Source organism: Staurois parvus, unplaced genomic scaffold, assembly GCF_062004578.1.
Source record: "Staurois parvus isolate SC_StPar_1 unplaced genomic scaffold, SC_StPar_1.0 ptg000854l, whole genome shotgun sequence".
Taxonomy (NCBI): domain Eukaryota; kingdom Metazoa; phylum Chordata; class Amphibia; order Anura; family Ranidae; genus Staurois; species Staurois parvus.
This window is the reverse complement of record NW_028318650.1, coordinates 370,001-385,299: the sequence shown is the minus strand read 5'-3', so window position 1 is coordinate 385,299 and position 15,299 is coordinate 370,001. Positions and strand designations below refer to the sequence as shown.

At 42.2% G+C, this 15,299-nt stretch overlaps 1 protein-coding gene across 1 annotated transcript in view; it reads left to right on the top strand.

Moving 5' to 3' along the window:
* Window positions 1-15,299, top strand: part of LOC149443513 (uncharacterized) — a 246,550-nt gene that overhangs the window by 70,087 nt on the left and 161,164 nt on the right. The window contains exon 6 of the mRNA XM_089655603.1: window positions 2,641-2,856. Coding sequence (XP_089511729.1) covers window positions 2,641-2,856 — 216 coding nt within the window. The remainder of the gene's footprint in view (window positions 1-2,640; window positions 2,857-15,299) is intronic.

Genomic DNA, 15,299 nt, shown 5'->3' with positions numbered 1-15,299 from the left:
CTCTGTGACAACTGCTGGTTATCAGCAGTACTTTCCTCACACTGACAGCGTGAGGAAAGTGCTTCCGATAACCGGCAACTGTTTACTCCGTGATCTGCTGTGTCATTGGATACAGCTGATCACTTGATCAAAGCCTGCTGTGATTGGCCTTTTACCTCATCACATGATCAACTGTGTCCATAGGGCACAGCGATCATGGAGATTGCCAGGTGTGCGATGCTGGGAGCACGCAGGAGGGCGCATTCTGGGATGACATCATATGATGCCCTCCCAGGACTGGACAACCATGCTGTAGCCATCATTCAGTTATAGCGCAGTTGCCAAGTGGCTAAAGGAGCACAATAAGCCGATACTTGAATGAAAACGAGCTTCTTTCTGGAAACTCAACCATGCAGCTATATCCTTTTTTATGTATCCTTTTCCATCTTTATAAAGTCTCATTACCTTGTTACGCAGATCTTTTGGCAGTTCTTTTCTGCTCACCATGGCTCATATCTAGCCTGCTCAGTGCATCCATGTGAAAGCTAACAAACTCATTTATTTAAATTCATACTATTTATACACAGACACTAATTGCAAGTTAAAATGCCACAGATGTGGGAAATTAACCTTTAATTGCTACGTTAACCTGTGTGTCACCTTGTGTGTCTGTACCAAGGCCAAACATGCTAGGGTATGATCAGTCACATTTTCAATACCAAAATTTCACAATTTCTGCCAGGGTATGCAAACATTTGAGCACAACTGTATGTGTAATATCTATCTATCTATCTATCTATCTCCTTGCCACTTTGTCTTGCTCTCCGATATATATATATTGTGAAGGATTAGCCCAGTGGCGGGTTGTGCTTGACCCCCTGGATGGGTCAGAACACCGTGAAAGAGGCTCAGCACGACAGCAGGTACTTGGTGAAAAGTTGTCCTTTATTTACAAAGTCTGGTGAACACAGTGCATAGGGTCAAAACAGCAAAAGAATACAGACAGAAAATAAAGCCTTGCCACACTGGGCATCTAACTACAAACACAGGTTTCCTATCTAGCTGTCTGAATACAGCCTACCGCTGCACAGACACGGGGGTTTATTTACTAAAGCTGGAGAGTCCAAAATCAGACTCCCTTCTGCATAGAAACCAATCAGCTTCTAACCTCAGCTTGTTCAATGAAGCTTTGGCAATGAAACCTGGAAGCTGATTGGTTTCTATGCAGAAGTGAGTCTGATTTTGGACTCTCCAGCTTTAGTAAATAAACCCCAGGGTGTTCACACAGTCCAAGATCACACAGATTATTCCTCGCCACAGGCTGGTTTGGTTGCTCCCCAGTCTGCCCTACACAGCCAACTGGCTCCAGGTTGGAGCATTCTCCCTATGCAGCCTGGGAGTTTTATAGAGCCCAGAGCCCTTCACTCACTACACCTGAGCTCATGAAATAATCAGTGAGCCACACAGGCCGACTACACAGCACAACAGGAGAAACAGTCTGTGTAGAGCAAAAACCTGGGACAAATATACCTCCCATCCTGGACACATCCCTTAGTTCTACCTGACCTCCTGTCACTATATATATATATATAACTTGGAGAGCAAGACAAAGTGGCAAGGACATCAGAAAGTGAAAAGGAAAAAGTGCTGAAGAAAAATGTATTCTCAGTTACGTATTCTGGATAGGGCCTGGTAAATCTGGTCATAATTCCCCATGTGGACCATGGCATATCATGGCTTTCTCTGAAACCATGACTTAGCAGCTCCTTTTCCAGCAGTACTCTAATACAGCGTTTTTCAACCACTGTGCCGCGGCACACTAGTGTGCCGTGAGATATTGTCTGGTGTGCCGTGGGAAAAATTGCAATTTCATCCGTAACATGTGGCCTCGGCTCACAAATAGACCAATCATTAGAACAGCAATGGGCAAACTATGGCCCGCGAGCCGTATACGGCCCGGCGGACCTCTTAATCCGGCCCGCAGAGCGTGATACTGTCAGGATGATCTGTCCCCCTCGACGTATCTGCGCATGTGCCGGAGATCGCCGATCAGCTGCTAATGCCTGAAGCTTTCACATGCGCAGATACGTCGAGGGGGACAGATCCTCATAGGAGACAGATTTTCATGCTACACTGGAACGGCGAGAGGAACGCGCGGAGCAAAGGTAAGTGAATTGACACAGGGGGGGCTTGGGGAATTAATATGGTGGTTGAATTAATATGGGGGATGAATTACTATGGGGGATGAATTACTATATGGGGGATGAATTACTATGGGGGATGAATTACTATATGGGGGATGAATTACTATGGGGGATGAATTACTATATGGGGGATGAATTACTATATGGGGGATGAATTACTATATGGGGGATTAATTACTATAGGGGGATGAATTACTATGGGGGGATGAATTACTATAGGGGGGATGAATTACTATAGGGGGATGAATTACTATACTATATACTATAGGTAAATTTTTTTAACATTTTCTAATGGTGGTGTGCCTCGTGATTTTTTTCATGAAAAAAGTGTGCCTTTGCACAAAAAAGGTTGAAAAACACTGCTCTAATATATAGCACTTTTGTCTGATATTGAAGCTTGGTATTGTAGAACAGTAACTTGCCAATTCAAATGTTTTGTGGATTTTTTTTTTTAAAGCTTCTAAATCAAAAGACATAGAAGATAAAGAAGTATTAAACAAAAATACCATAAATCTGCTACCGACCTGTGTTGATGTGCCATGCTCTGAACCCTCAACCAAAAAACCTAAAAGAGACCAAGATGGAGATGCTGTGTCAGGAACCTCAAGACACAAACAAGCAACTGCAAGTAAAAATGAAGGAACTAGACCAGTACATCGACCACCCACAAAAGGTAACAGATAAATGTTGATATTTTATAGTGATATTGTATTGGATTATATATGAATTAAGTACTTTAATTTATACACCAGATACTTATTTATTAGTGTAATCTATAGCTCTGAGATGGGCCCTGTTTGAGTCTCATTTATTTTGCACCACCTGAGGCAAAACAGCCTCCTATGACCTTTTTTTGTGGGGATGAGGTTTGGGTCCTCCACTACCATAGATTCAAGATAAATCTTGCAGGTATGAGGCTCACAGTCCTGGCATATTTATGTACATATTAGCATGGGAGAATTTTTTTAAACCATAATGCACAGTATGGATTTTAGTCAGCAGGCCTAGAAGATCCAATTATTTACTTTATATCATGTACTTCTATAGCGCCGTCAATTTGCGCAGTGCTTTACATACATACAGTATATTGTACAATCAGTCCCTAACCCTCAAGGGGTGTACAATCTAAGGTCCCTAACTCACATTCATACATACACTTACTAGGGCCAATTCACCTACCAAAATGTCTGGAGTGTCGGAGGAAACCGGAGTACCTCGAGGAAACCCAAGCAGGCACAGAGAGAACATACAAACTTCAGGCAGGTGGTGCCATGGTTGGGATTTGAGCCAGCGACCCTAGTACTGCCAAGAGGAAGTGCTAACCATTTAGCCACTGTGCTGCCCTATAGGAGGGCTTTTGCTTAATACAGCCCCCCTCATTACAAAACATAGGGTGCACAGAACTACCATAATGTCAGTGAATTGGAAGCTGTTGCAGGCTTAGGATTCCTGCAGACAAGTGGTTTGGGGGTGGTAAAACCCTGTGGTTTTGGTGCAGTTCTACAACCACTTCTCTTTAGCTGCAGAAGCAATGGCTGGCAGTGTACACATGCTGTGGTTTCCCCTTTATTTTGCAGAGGTTTTCACTAAGTTCCTGTTGTGTTTGCAGCACAAGACAAGAAGGAGAGGCTTTAAATGTAGCACCCTCCTATTTAGGTTGCTAGTAGGAGTAAGGTCATTTTTTTTTTGGCGCCTCTTTAACCAGTGGATTAAAGTTTGATTGCTTTTGACTGTTCTGGGTTCTGTTGGTTGCAGGCTCAACTGGTAAGAGTGACCAGTAGGGGGTAGGGGGGCTGATGTGTTTATAAATAGGTTGGGACCTGAAACAGCAGGGTCCTTGTCCTGGAGGAGAAGACTCAGTCTGAAGGCTGCTGCCCTTCTGGGCAAGTTAGCTGAAGTCTGCAGACGTCTCTATGAGGTCCCAGCTCAGGTGCTATATCTAAAGCTTCTGGAATCAGTTTGGAGGATGTCTACTGAGGATCAGACCTGAAAGCTCACAGTACAGGGTCTGGCTGGTACTGGAAGGAGGCATTCATGTACACAGGGACATAGTGAGTAGAGGCCTTGGAGAGAACACAATTCTAGTGACTGTCATTTACCCCTTGATGAGATAGCTCCACAGCTGCTGGCTTAGGACTGTGTCTATAGTTTGATTCCCTGAGCTGTATGTCCATCTACTACTAGTCACAAGAGGTCCATCCTGAAGAGTCTAGTTATTACCAGAGAGTGTCCTCTGTTACACTTTGCACTAAATTTGGAGTATCCCAAGGCTCACCCTACACCCTATCCAAGTTTAACCAGCATTAAACTTTAAAAAGACATTCAATATCTGGTTATTGAGTTGTGTGACTGTGGAGCTGCTGAGTACCTGGCTGCTCTGCTCCCAATCCCTATTCCTTAATAGAACCTGGGACAAACAGCAGGACCTGATAGGGGGTCTGTGCACTACATAAAGAACCTTTCAACAGTTGCATATGCCAAAGACAGGGACTTGGGAGAATGCTGTGTAAGCAGTTCCCTAAGGTACCACCAGTTACCAGCCCTATTGGGAGTCCTGACCCTTGACCGCTGTATGCGTGCAAAAGGAGTGATTGGTCCTCCAAGTTTATATGCACCAAAAGAAGTCAGGATGCTTGTTGTGTAAGGTATTGCTGTAGCCAGGACATCTTAGCGTGTTTAGCCCACTGTTGAAGGCACAAGCACTTGCAATCATATGGGAATCTTCTGTTTTCACATTCATGGGGTTAATAAAATGTGTGTGGCTTTGGCACCTTCATCAGTGTCAACTGGAGTAGGTGTCATTGTCAAAGGTGTGAAATGCCCCTCTACTCTTGTTCTTGCAATTTTAAAATTTTGGATTTTCTCAGCTTAACCCCTTCACACCTAAGGGTAAAACAAATCTAAATGCCTAAAACACAATTCTGCAACTTTGACATGTGATAGTAAAACCATCCATATCACCACAACTACTTTATACATCTGGGTGGATTATACCTTGATTTTTTTCAGGACAAAAATTGGGCTTTGCATTTGGTGGTAAATGGTAATGGATAGCTCCTAATTTTTTTTATTATGAAAGGAAAACTGGCCCAAAATAATAAAAAAAACTAATTTTTTTTAATTTAGCTGTGTGTTTCTTGTTACGACCATACGCTACCACCAAAGAACAACCCAAAATAAATTCTCCAGCTCTTGACGATCGCAGCGATACCATATATGTGTGTTATTTGTACTCATAGTATAGCCCAGAAACAATAGTGCGCATTTCGTTTGTCTTTTTTTTACCTAAAAACACTGACATTAACACCAACACCAATTTTTTTTTTTTTTTTTTTTTTTTAAATCCTGACTTTTGACCCTGACCCAAAAACACTAACCCTGGCACTGAACTAGATCAAACCTTTTATCTAGGTATTTTTCAATATTTATCTTTTTTTTTCTCTTTATGCCAGGAGTTAGAGAGATACAATGCATCTCTCTCCTCCATTCATAGAGAGAAAAAAACAAGAGGGCCGAGCTGCACAGTAACTGAGCACTGTGATAGCCAATCAGAGGCCATCACAGCGATCACGTGACCCGGAATTGGGAGTCCTGGGTCCCGATCGTTAAAACGGGTCCCAGGGCTCTCAGTAACACCGCGGTCTGTGCTGGGAGTGCGCCGAGCGGCGCAATCCCAGCACAAAGACTGGTACGCAAATATTGTCCATTTGTCATCAATTTATTGCAGGATGGGGACAATATGATTCACTACCCAGGTGTAAGGCACCATTTATACATTACAAGAGACGGAGGCTTCATACTATCCTCTATATCAAGGTGCTTTATAGTCCGCACGTTGCGGTGAAGAAACCTCTTGAAGTAGGACCCTGCCATCTTTATCATCTTTATCTCATTAAGGATACCAACAGTGATTCCTTCATGCATGACTCTGTATCTATACATACGGGCATGTCCATTGTTAACCACATGCCGCCCAGCCCATGTATAAATACGGCGGCAGGGCGGCACGGGCAGGCAAAACCACGTTTTAAAACATGTGTTTTGTAAACAGGTAGGGGGCGTGAGCGAGGCGCGCCGCCGCCCTACCTGTCCCGCCAATCACAGCTGCGGATGTCAGTTGCCAGGTCACAGCCGGTCATTACCGGCTATCTCCCGGCGATCGGTGGCAATCAGTGACAGAGGGCACAGCTGCAGTAGCTGTGCTGTCTGTCACTTCCCTGACAGCTCCAGGACAAGCTGAATGGGACAGAAGAGTTTCTCTCTCCCGATTAGCCTGTCCCCATCCAGCACACACCTCCGCCCCCTAGTAAAACACTCCCCCTCACACAGATAACCCTTCCCTGAAAAATAAACTTAACCCCTTCCTCCCCAGTGCCATTAGTACAGTGTCAGTGGTTTTTTTTTTGCACTGATCACTGTATTGGTGTCACTGGGGATGTCAGTGACCCCAAGTCAGTACCCCCCAATGTCAGAATGTCCGCCGCAGTCCCGCCATAAGTCGCTGATCGCCACCATAAGTCACTGATCGCCGCCATAAGTCGCTGATCGCCGCCATTATTAAAACACTTCTTAGTACACAAGGATGTACTATAGTTGATCTCCCATGCCTTTTGAATTTCTATGACTCTTTTGAGCCCCACGGAGACACCTGATCTCCTCCATTTATTCTGTTCTACTTGGTGACTCCCCTCTTGACTCACATCGGTTTGTACAGTTATGGGAAGCGGATATGGGGATCACTTTAACAGAGGAACAATGTAACTAAGTGCATACATCGATCTATAAGGGCACCATTAGTATATTCATACAGGAACACACAGTGTCTTGAAAAAGTATTCATGCCCCTTGAAATTTTCCACATTTTGTCATGTTACAACCAAAAACTTAAATGTATTTTATTGGTATTTTATGTGATAGACCGACACAAAGTGGCACATAATTGTGAAGTGGAAGGAAAATGATAAATGGTTTAAAAACTTTTTTACAAATATCTGAAAAATGTGGTGGCATTTGTATTCAGTCCCCCAGAGTCAATACTTTGTAGAACCACCTTTCACTGCAATTCCAGCTGCAAGTCTTTTTGGGGACATCACTCCCAGCTTTGCACATCTAGAGAGGGACATTTCTGCCCATTCTTCTTTACAGAATACCTCAAGCTCTGTCTGATTGGATGGAGAGTGTCTGGGAACAGCAATTTTCAAGTCCTGACACAGATTCTCCATTGGATTTAGGTCTGGACTGTGACTGGGCCATTCTAACACATGAATATGCTTTGATCTAAACCATTCCATTGTAGCTCTGGCTGGATGTTTCGGGTCGTTGTCCTGCTGGAAGGTGAACCTCCGCCTCGGTCTCAAGGCTTTTTCAGACTCTAACAGGTTTTCTTCTAAGATTGCCCTGCATTTGGCTCCATCCATCTTCCCATCAACTCTGACCAGCATCCCTGTCCCTGCTAAAGAAAAGCATCCCCACCACATGATTCTGCCACCACCATGTTTCACATTGGGGATGGTGTGTTCAGGGTGATGTGCACTGTTAGTTTTCCGCCAAACATAGCGTTTTGCTTTTAGGCCAAAATGTTCCATTTTGGTCTCATCTGACCAGAGCCCCTTCTTTCACATGTTTGCTGTGTCCCCCACATGGCTTCTCCCAAACTGCAAACGGGACTTCTTATGGCTTTCTTTCAACAATGGCTTTCTTCTTGTAACTCTTCCATAAAGGCCAGATTTGTGGAGTCCACGACTAATAGTTGTCCTGTGGACAGATTCTCCCCCCTGAGCTGTGGATCTCTGCAGCTCCTCCAGCGTTCCCATGGGCCTCTTGGCTGCTCCTCTGATGAATGCTCTCCTTGCCTGGCCTGTCAGTTTAGGTGGACGGCCATGTCTTGGTAGGTTTGCAGTTGTGCCATACTCTTTCCATTTTCGGATTATGGATTGAACAGTGCTCCATGACATGTTCAAAGTTTGGGATAGTTTTTCATAATCTGACCCTACTTTAAACTTCTTCACAACTTTATCCCTGATCTGTCTGGTGTGTTCCTTGGTATTTATGATGCTGTTTGTTCACTAATGTTCTCTAACAAACCTCTGAGGGCTTCACAGAACAGCTGGATTTATACTGAGATTAAATGACACACAGGGGGACTCTATTTACACATTAGGTGACTTTTGAAGGCAATTGGTTCCACTAGATTTTAGTTAGGGGTATCAGAGTAAAGGGGGTTGAATACAAATGCACGCCACACTTTTCAGATATATATTTATAAAAAATTTAGAAAACCATTTATTATTTTCCTTCCACTTCACAAGTATGTGCCACTTTGTGTCGGTCTATCACATAAAATACCAATAAAATACATTTAAGTTTTTGGTTGTAACATGACAAAATGTGGAAAATTTCAAGGGGGTGGAAGACTTTTTCAAGGTACTGTAACGTTAAGGTTTACTCTATAAGGTACAGAATTCCTCATCTTTTGCACAAAATATACCCAACGGTTCCCATACATGTTGGAGGTGCTTTCAAACTGAAGACACTTTAAGGCATCTATGGTGGGATTCTGTACTACTGAAACCTCACTGGGAATTGGTACATGCTACTATCGTACAAGTTAAGTTGGATTTGCTTTTTCATTTCACATCCCCTATTCCCAATTTCCACAAATTGCTAGCAATGCACATGATTACTGCAGCTCGTATGTGCATTCCACGCTATCGGAATAGGCAAGAAGATCCTACACTAAGAGTGGTTTATGAAACTTAACAGAATTGCAGAATTGGAAGAACTTATACTCGTTACCCATGACAAATACTCTACATTTTACAAAACATGGGCCTGCTGGTTACATTCCAGAACAGAATATGCTACAGTAATGGCAACTCAAAACGTTGTTTGTATTCTTTCTCCCTAAAGTTTACTCCATCACACTTATATTTACAGAATGATAGAACTTTTACTGCCAGAGTTTTTTTCCTTCCAAGTTGACACTGGTGACTTAAGTGCATATTCTAGGATGCTCAGATATGGAGAGAGCATACAATCTGCTTCATTATACCCACCTTGCTTTTTTACCCCTCTCTTTTCTTCTATCTTTTATCTTTCTCTACCTCCTTGCTCTCTCTTTTCTTCCTCTCTTCATCTTTATTCTTCTCCCTCTTTTCCTTTCAAGTAATTGATGCTGTCTAGCCCTCTTTGATGATCAACCCATGGATTGGTGGCAGACGACAGGTGGCTTCTCTCTACTAATTGTATTTGCCACTTACCATCTCTTCCCGTTCGTTCTCTGCACCATCCTTAGCATACTAGGCATACATTACTATCCAAAATTAAAGACAAAAACACAAATTGTCTAGTGCAGCAATGGGCAAACTACGGCCCGGCGGACCTTTTAATTCGGCCCGCGGAGCTAGGCTCCCGCTAGGCTCCTCCCACAGGCCGCCCTGAAGACCGGTGTAGCATGAAAATCTGTCTTCCATGAGGATCTGTCCCCCTAGACGTATCTGCGCATGTGCCGGAGATCGCCGATCGGCTGCTAATGCCTGAAACTGGCACATGCGCAGATACGTCGAGGGGGACAGATCCTCATAGGAGACAGATTTTCAATCTACACCGGAACGGCGCGGGAACACGGCGAGAGGAACGCGCGGAGCAAAGGTAAGTGAATTGACACAGGGGGGACTTGGGGACTTAATATGGGGGATGAATTAATATGGGGAATGAATTACTATAGGGGGGATGAATTACTATGGGGGATGAATTACTATATGGCAGATGAATTACTATATGGGGGATGAATTACTATAGGGGGGATGAATTACTATGGGGGATGAATTAATATGGGGAATGAATTACTATAGGGGGGATGAATTACTATAGGGGGGATGAATTACTATAGGGGGGATGAATTACTATGGGGGATGAATTACTATATGGGGGATGAATTACTATATGGGGGATGAATTACTATATGGGGGATGAATTACTATGGGGGATGAATTACTATGGGGGATGAATTACTATATGGGGGATGAATTACTATATGGGGGATGAATTACTATGGGGGATGAATTACTATATGGGGGATGAATTACTATGGGGGATGAATTACTATATGGGGGATGAATTACTATGGGGGATGAATTACTATGGGGGATGAATTACTATATGGGGGATGAATTACTATGGGGGATGAATTACTATGGGGGATGAATTACTATATGGGGGATGAATTACTATGGGGGATGAATTACTATGGGGGATGAATTACTATATGGGGGATGAATTACTATATGGGGGATGAATTACTATGGGGGATGAATTACTATATGGGGGATGAATTACTATGCTTACTATGGGGGAATATTACTATACTTACTATGGATGACACATACACATCATTCATCTACTCTTGGTCCGGCCCCCGGGTCCAATATATGAACCCATTGCGGCCCTCAAGTCAAAAAGTTTGCCCACCCCTGGTCTAGTGGCACTGTGACCAACTGATACACAAAACACCTTCTACAGTGACAATGTGAATAGTGAAATAAAACTATAACTAAACAATCATATAATGTAAATCAATCCACTACTGTGAAATAATAAAGTCAATTATGTCATGTGATTAGTCACTTCCAGTGTTTTAAGCTTCCTGTTGCTTAGTTTCCAAAAACAAAATCATCACGTGCTTATGAGACAGCCTTCCCTTTTAGGTATGCACTCACCAGACCCACATGCCTCCCACTCTCATGGTTGGTGTGTGTCGCTTGTTAAATCTCCAATTGTGGTATTGCCATGTAAACTTCATAGACTTCATAAGCATCCTTACTCCTCTCCACCAGGTATCATTATCATGAAAAAGTAAAAGATACAGTTAGGTCCATATATATTTGGAAACAGGCACGATTTTCATACTTTTGGCTCTGTATGATACCAGAATAAATTTAGAAGGAAACAATTCAAATGAATTTGAAGTGCAGACTTTCAGCTTTAATTCAAGGGTTAAACATAAATATCAAGTAAACATTTTAGGAACTGCAACCATTTCTATACACAGTCCCTCCATTTTCAGGGGTTCAAATGTAATTGGTCAAATGAATATAATCATAAACAAAATGTTCATTTGTAATATTGTTTTGAGAATCCTTTACTGGCAATGACTGTCTGAAGTCTGGAACCCATGGACATTACCAAAGATTAGGTTTCCTCCTTTCTGATGCTTTGCCTGAAGTCAGGAACCCATGGACATGACCAAAGACTGGGTTACCTCCTGTGTTATTGCTGTTGTTTCATACCTCTATTACCATTGGGGTACTGCATATAAATCTGCATTAAAGCCAGGTATGTCAGAGTGTTTAGTGTCATTTGCAGAGTTATGGGCACAGGAACAGAGGACCTAGCACATTAAATGGCTCCTTTGGGGGTGAGCACTAGACCTGATACAGTGTTCTGTAGAATTCATGTGCTCCAGGTAGAGGTCTATCTAAGTTCAGGATGTCCTGTAAGTAGATCCCATGTACTCAGCAGAGTGTGATGCTTGTGCCTAACATGTCCCTGGCAAGCTGCTCTTAGTGTGTACCTAGAAGAGTGCTTAGTCATGATGAGTGAGCATAGTGGTGAGTTTCAAGTTCTGATTGTGAGTTGTAGTGGTAGAGTGCAGAACATGACTTACCTGTGGAAGATGCATGGGAAGGAACTACTCTGATTTGCTTGTTGGGAAATGTATGAAATATCGTTAGGTCCATATATATTTGGACACAGGCACAATTTTTATACTTTTGACTCTGTATGCCACCGGAATAAATTAAGAAAGAAAAAAATCCAAATTAATTTGAAGTGCAGACTTTCATCTTTAACCATTAGCCACCCGGCCAATGGCCATTTGGCGGCTTCAGATGTGTCTCTGCATTCCGGGTGCATGCCATTTGGCGTGCTCCCGCACATGCGTGGTTTGCGCTAATGCAGAGCGGCGCAGCAGTGCGATCTGTCACCGGCCGTGCACCTCGGACACGGCCGATGACAGATCCGAGTACCTACTCCCGTTGCTGGTACCATGTGACCTGCTGTGACCAATCACAGCAGGTCACATGACAGTTGTATACAATGGATGGCTTCATTCATGATGCCATCCATTGTATACTAGTGCCTAGCTGTGAATGGTCACAGCTAATCACATGCACATGTCATCTGATTAGCTGTGACCAAATCACAGCTAAGCACAAAAAAAAAAAATGCTTGCTTATAGCAAAGTAATTCTTTGCTATAAGCAAATTGTGTAAAAAAAAAAAAAAAAAAAAAAAAAAACTGATCACTTCCCCAAAGTAGTACAATGTTACTATGGTAACATTGTACTACTTTGGTCATAGTAAAATATGAAAAAAAAATCTTAAAAAAAATTAAAAAAAATGTAATAAAAAATTAAATATAGTAAAAAAATTAAAAAAAAATATATATATTTTTTTTTTCATACTGTCACCAGTCAGTGTCCCTGTACACCGCCATGCCAGTTATATGATGATGCTGTACTGCACTGGTGACAGTATGTAAAAAAAAAAATAGTGAAAATAATTTTTTTCATTTTTTCATTTTCCGAAAAATTATGACAAAAAAATACAACTTCAAAAAACTCGCCATGCCTCTTATGAAGTACGTCGGACTGTCTACTCTGCAAAAAGGGGTCATTTGGGGGGATATCTGTACTGTTCTGACATTCTTGCGCCTCAAGAAATTAGATTGGCCGTCAGTACTTCAGGACTGATCAATATTCAGATCTATACCATAGTTTGTGAACTCTATAACTTTCCTAAAAACTAAAAAATACATCCTAATTTGGGTTATTTTCACCAAAGACATGTAGCAGAATACATCTCGGCCTAAATTTATGAAGAACAATTATTTATTTGTAAACTTTTATAACAGAAACAAAGAAAAATGTGTTTTTTTTTCAAAATTTTTGGTCTTTTTTTGTTAATTTAGCAAAAAATAAAAACCCCAGTGGTGATTAAATACCACCAAAAGAAAGCTCTAGTTGTGTGAAGAAAATGATAAAATTTTAGTTTGGGTACAATGTTGTATGACCGCGCAATTGTCATTCAAAGTGTGAGAGCGCTGAAACCTGAAAAATGGCCTGGGCAGGAAGGTGTAAAATTGCACGGTATTGAAACGGTTAATTCAAGGGGTTGAACATACATATCAAGTACAAATTTTAGGAACGGCAACCATTTCTATACATAGTCCCTCCATTTTCAGGGGCTCAAATGTAATTGGACAAATTAATATAATCATAAATAAAATGTTCATTTGTAATATTTTATTGAGGATTCTTTACTGGCAATGGCTGCCTGAAGTCTGCAACCCATAGACATTACCAAAGACTGGGTTTCCTCCTTTCTGATGCTTTGCCTGAAGTCTGGAACCCATGGACATGACCAAAGACTGGGGTTCCTCCTTTCTGATGCTTTGCCAGGCTCTAACTGCAGCTGTCTTCGGTTTTTCTTTGTGGGTCTTTCTGCCTTTAGTTTTGCCTTCCCCAAGTGAAATGCATGCTCAGTTGGGTTGAGATCAGGTGATTGACTTGGCCATTGCAGAATATTCCACTTTGTTTCCTTGAAAAGCTCCTGGGCTGCTTTTGCAGTGTGTTTTGGATTATTGTCCATCTGTACTGTGAAGCGCCGTCCAATCACCTTTGCTGCATTTGGCTGAATCTGGACTGACAGTATATCTCTAAACACGGCAGAATTCATCCGGCTGCTTCTGTCTTCTGTCACATCATCAATAAACACCAATTACCTAGTGCCACTGGAAGCCATGCTTGCCCATGCCATCACACTGCCTCCACCATGTTTTACAGATGACGTTGTGTGCTTTGGATCATGAGCTGTTCCAATCCTTCTCCACTACAAATCACACCCAGGTACTGTGCACACATTGATCTTTACTTTTATAGTGTTCAGGACAATATAGTATATTCTAGGAAACTGACAATATATATTCCAGACACTGTTCTGCTTCAAGAACTGCTTTATGCACTGACATAACACCTGTAGATCTTGGTCTATCCAGCTAGTATGGTCAACTGCTAAATAAGCACTCTTCACAGACAGTACAACCCTCCAATAAAACACAGCAGTATAATCCAATGTAGTTGTACTTGTTAAAATGCAGTACATTGGGTGCTTAGCGGTCAATCAAAGTGTAAAGAGACAATAATCTTCTAAGCCTTGGGCCCACTATGAAGGCTGGTAACTAACTGAGGAGACATGGAGTAAAAGGGGGGAGGGTCTATCTAAGGACTAAACCAATTAGCCTCAACATACAGGTAAACTAGATTATACAATTTACAGAAATACAAATACCAAGTTGCAGAAGTTACTGAATTGCCACTAGACGTCACCACCAAAACACTTATGCATACATAATGAAATCCAATGCAAAGGTGATGGATACAAAACACAGTAAGTGTTCCAGAACAGACATACTGAAAAGTCTACAAATGACACACTAAAAACACTGATCTCTCAATCTGATATGCTGAGCACACCAAGCGCTCTTTCAGGGACTTGCTGAGCACACTATGCACACTGTCAGGGATATCCTGAGCACATTGAGCTTCCTGTCAAGGACATTCTGCAAAGACTGAGCAGTATTCCAGAACTGTGATGAGTATAAAGGTGCTTAACCAGAGAAATGTTGATCTAGTGGGCATACTATAGGTATATATCAAAGCCTAGTGCTCTGTCATAGAAATAGAGTGGTGTATGTTGAGCACAAGATGAACTCTGCCAGAGCTATGTTAGGAATACTGAGAAGTTGGAACTCTACAATTGACCTATTAAGCACATGGAGCACGCTGCCATAAGCATACAAAGGATAAGGAGCACTATGCCAGGGACATGGTAATACCAAAAGGTACTTTGCTAAGGATATACTGAGCATGCCGATTACCCTTCCAGGAGCATGCAGAGCACATTGCCATGGGCATAATTAACATAATGACACTCAGAAAGGCAAATGCAGTGCACAAGCAGCCCACTACCATGGATGTGTTGAGTACAAGAACTTTCTGTATGTTTCTCTCAGTGCACCAAGTCTAATTAGATTTCCTCCAACTCAGTGCATTGTCTT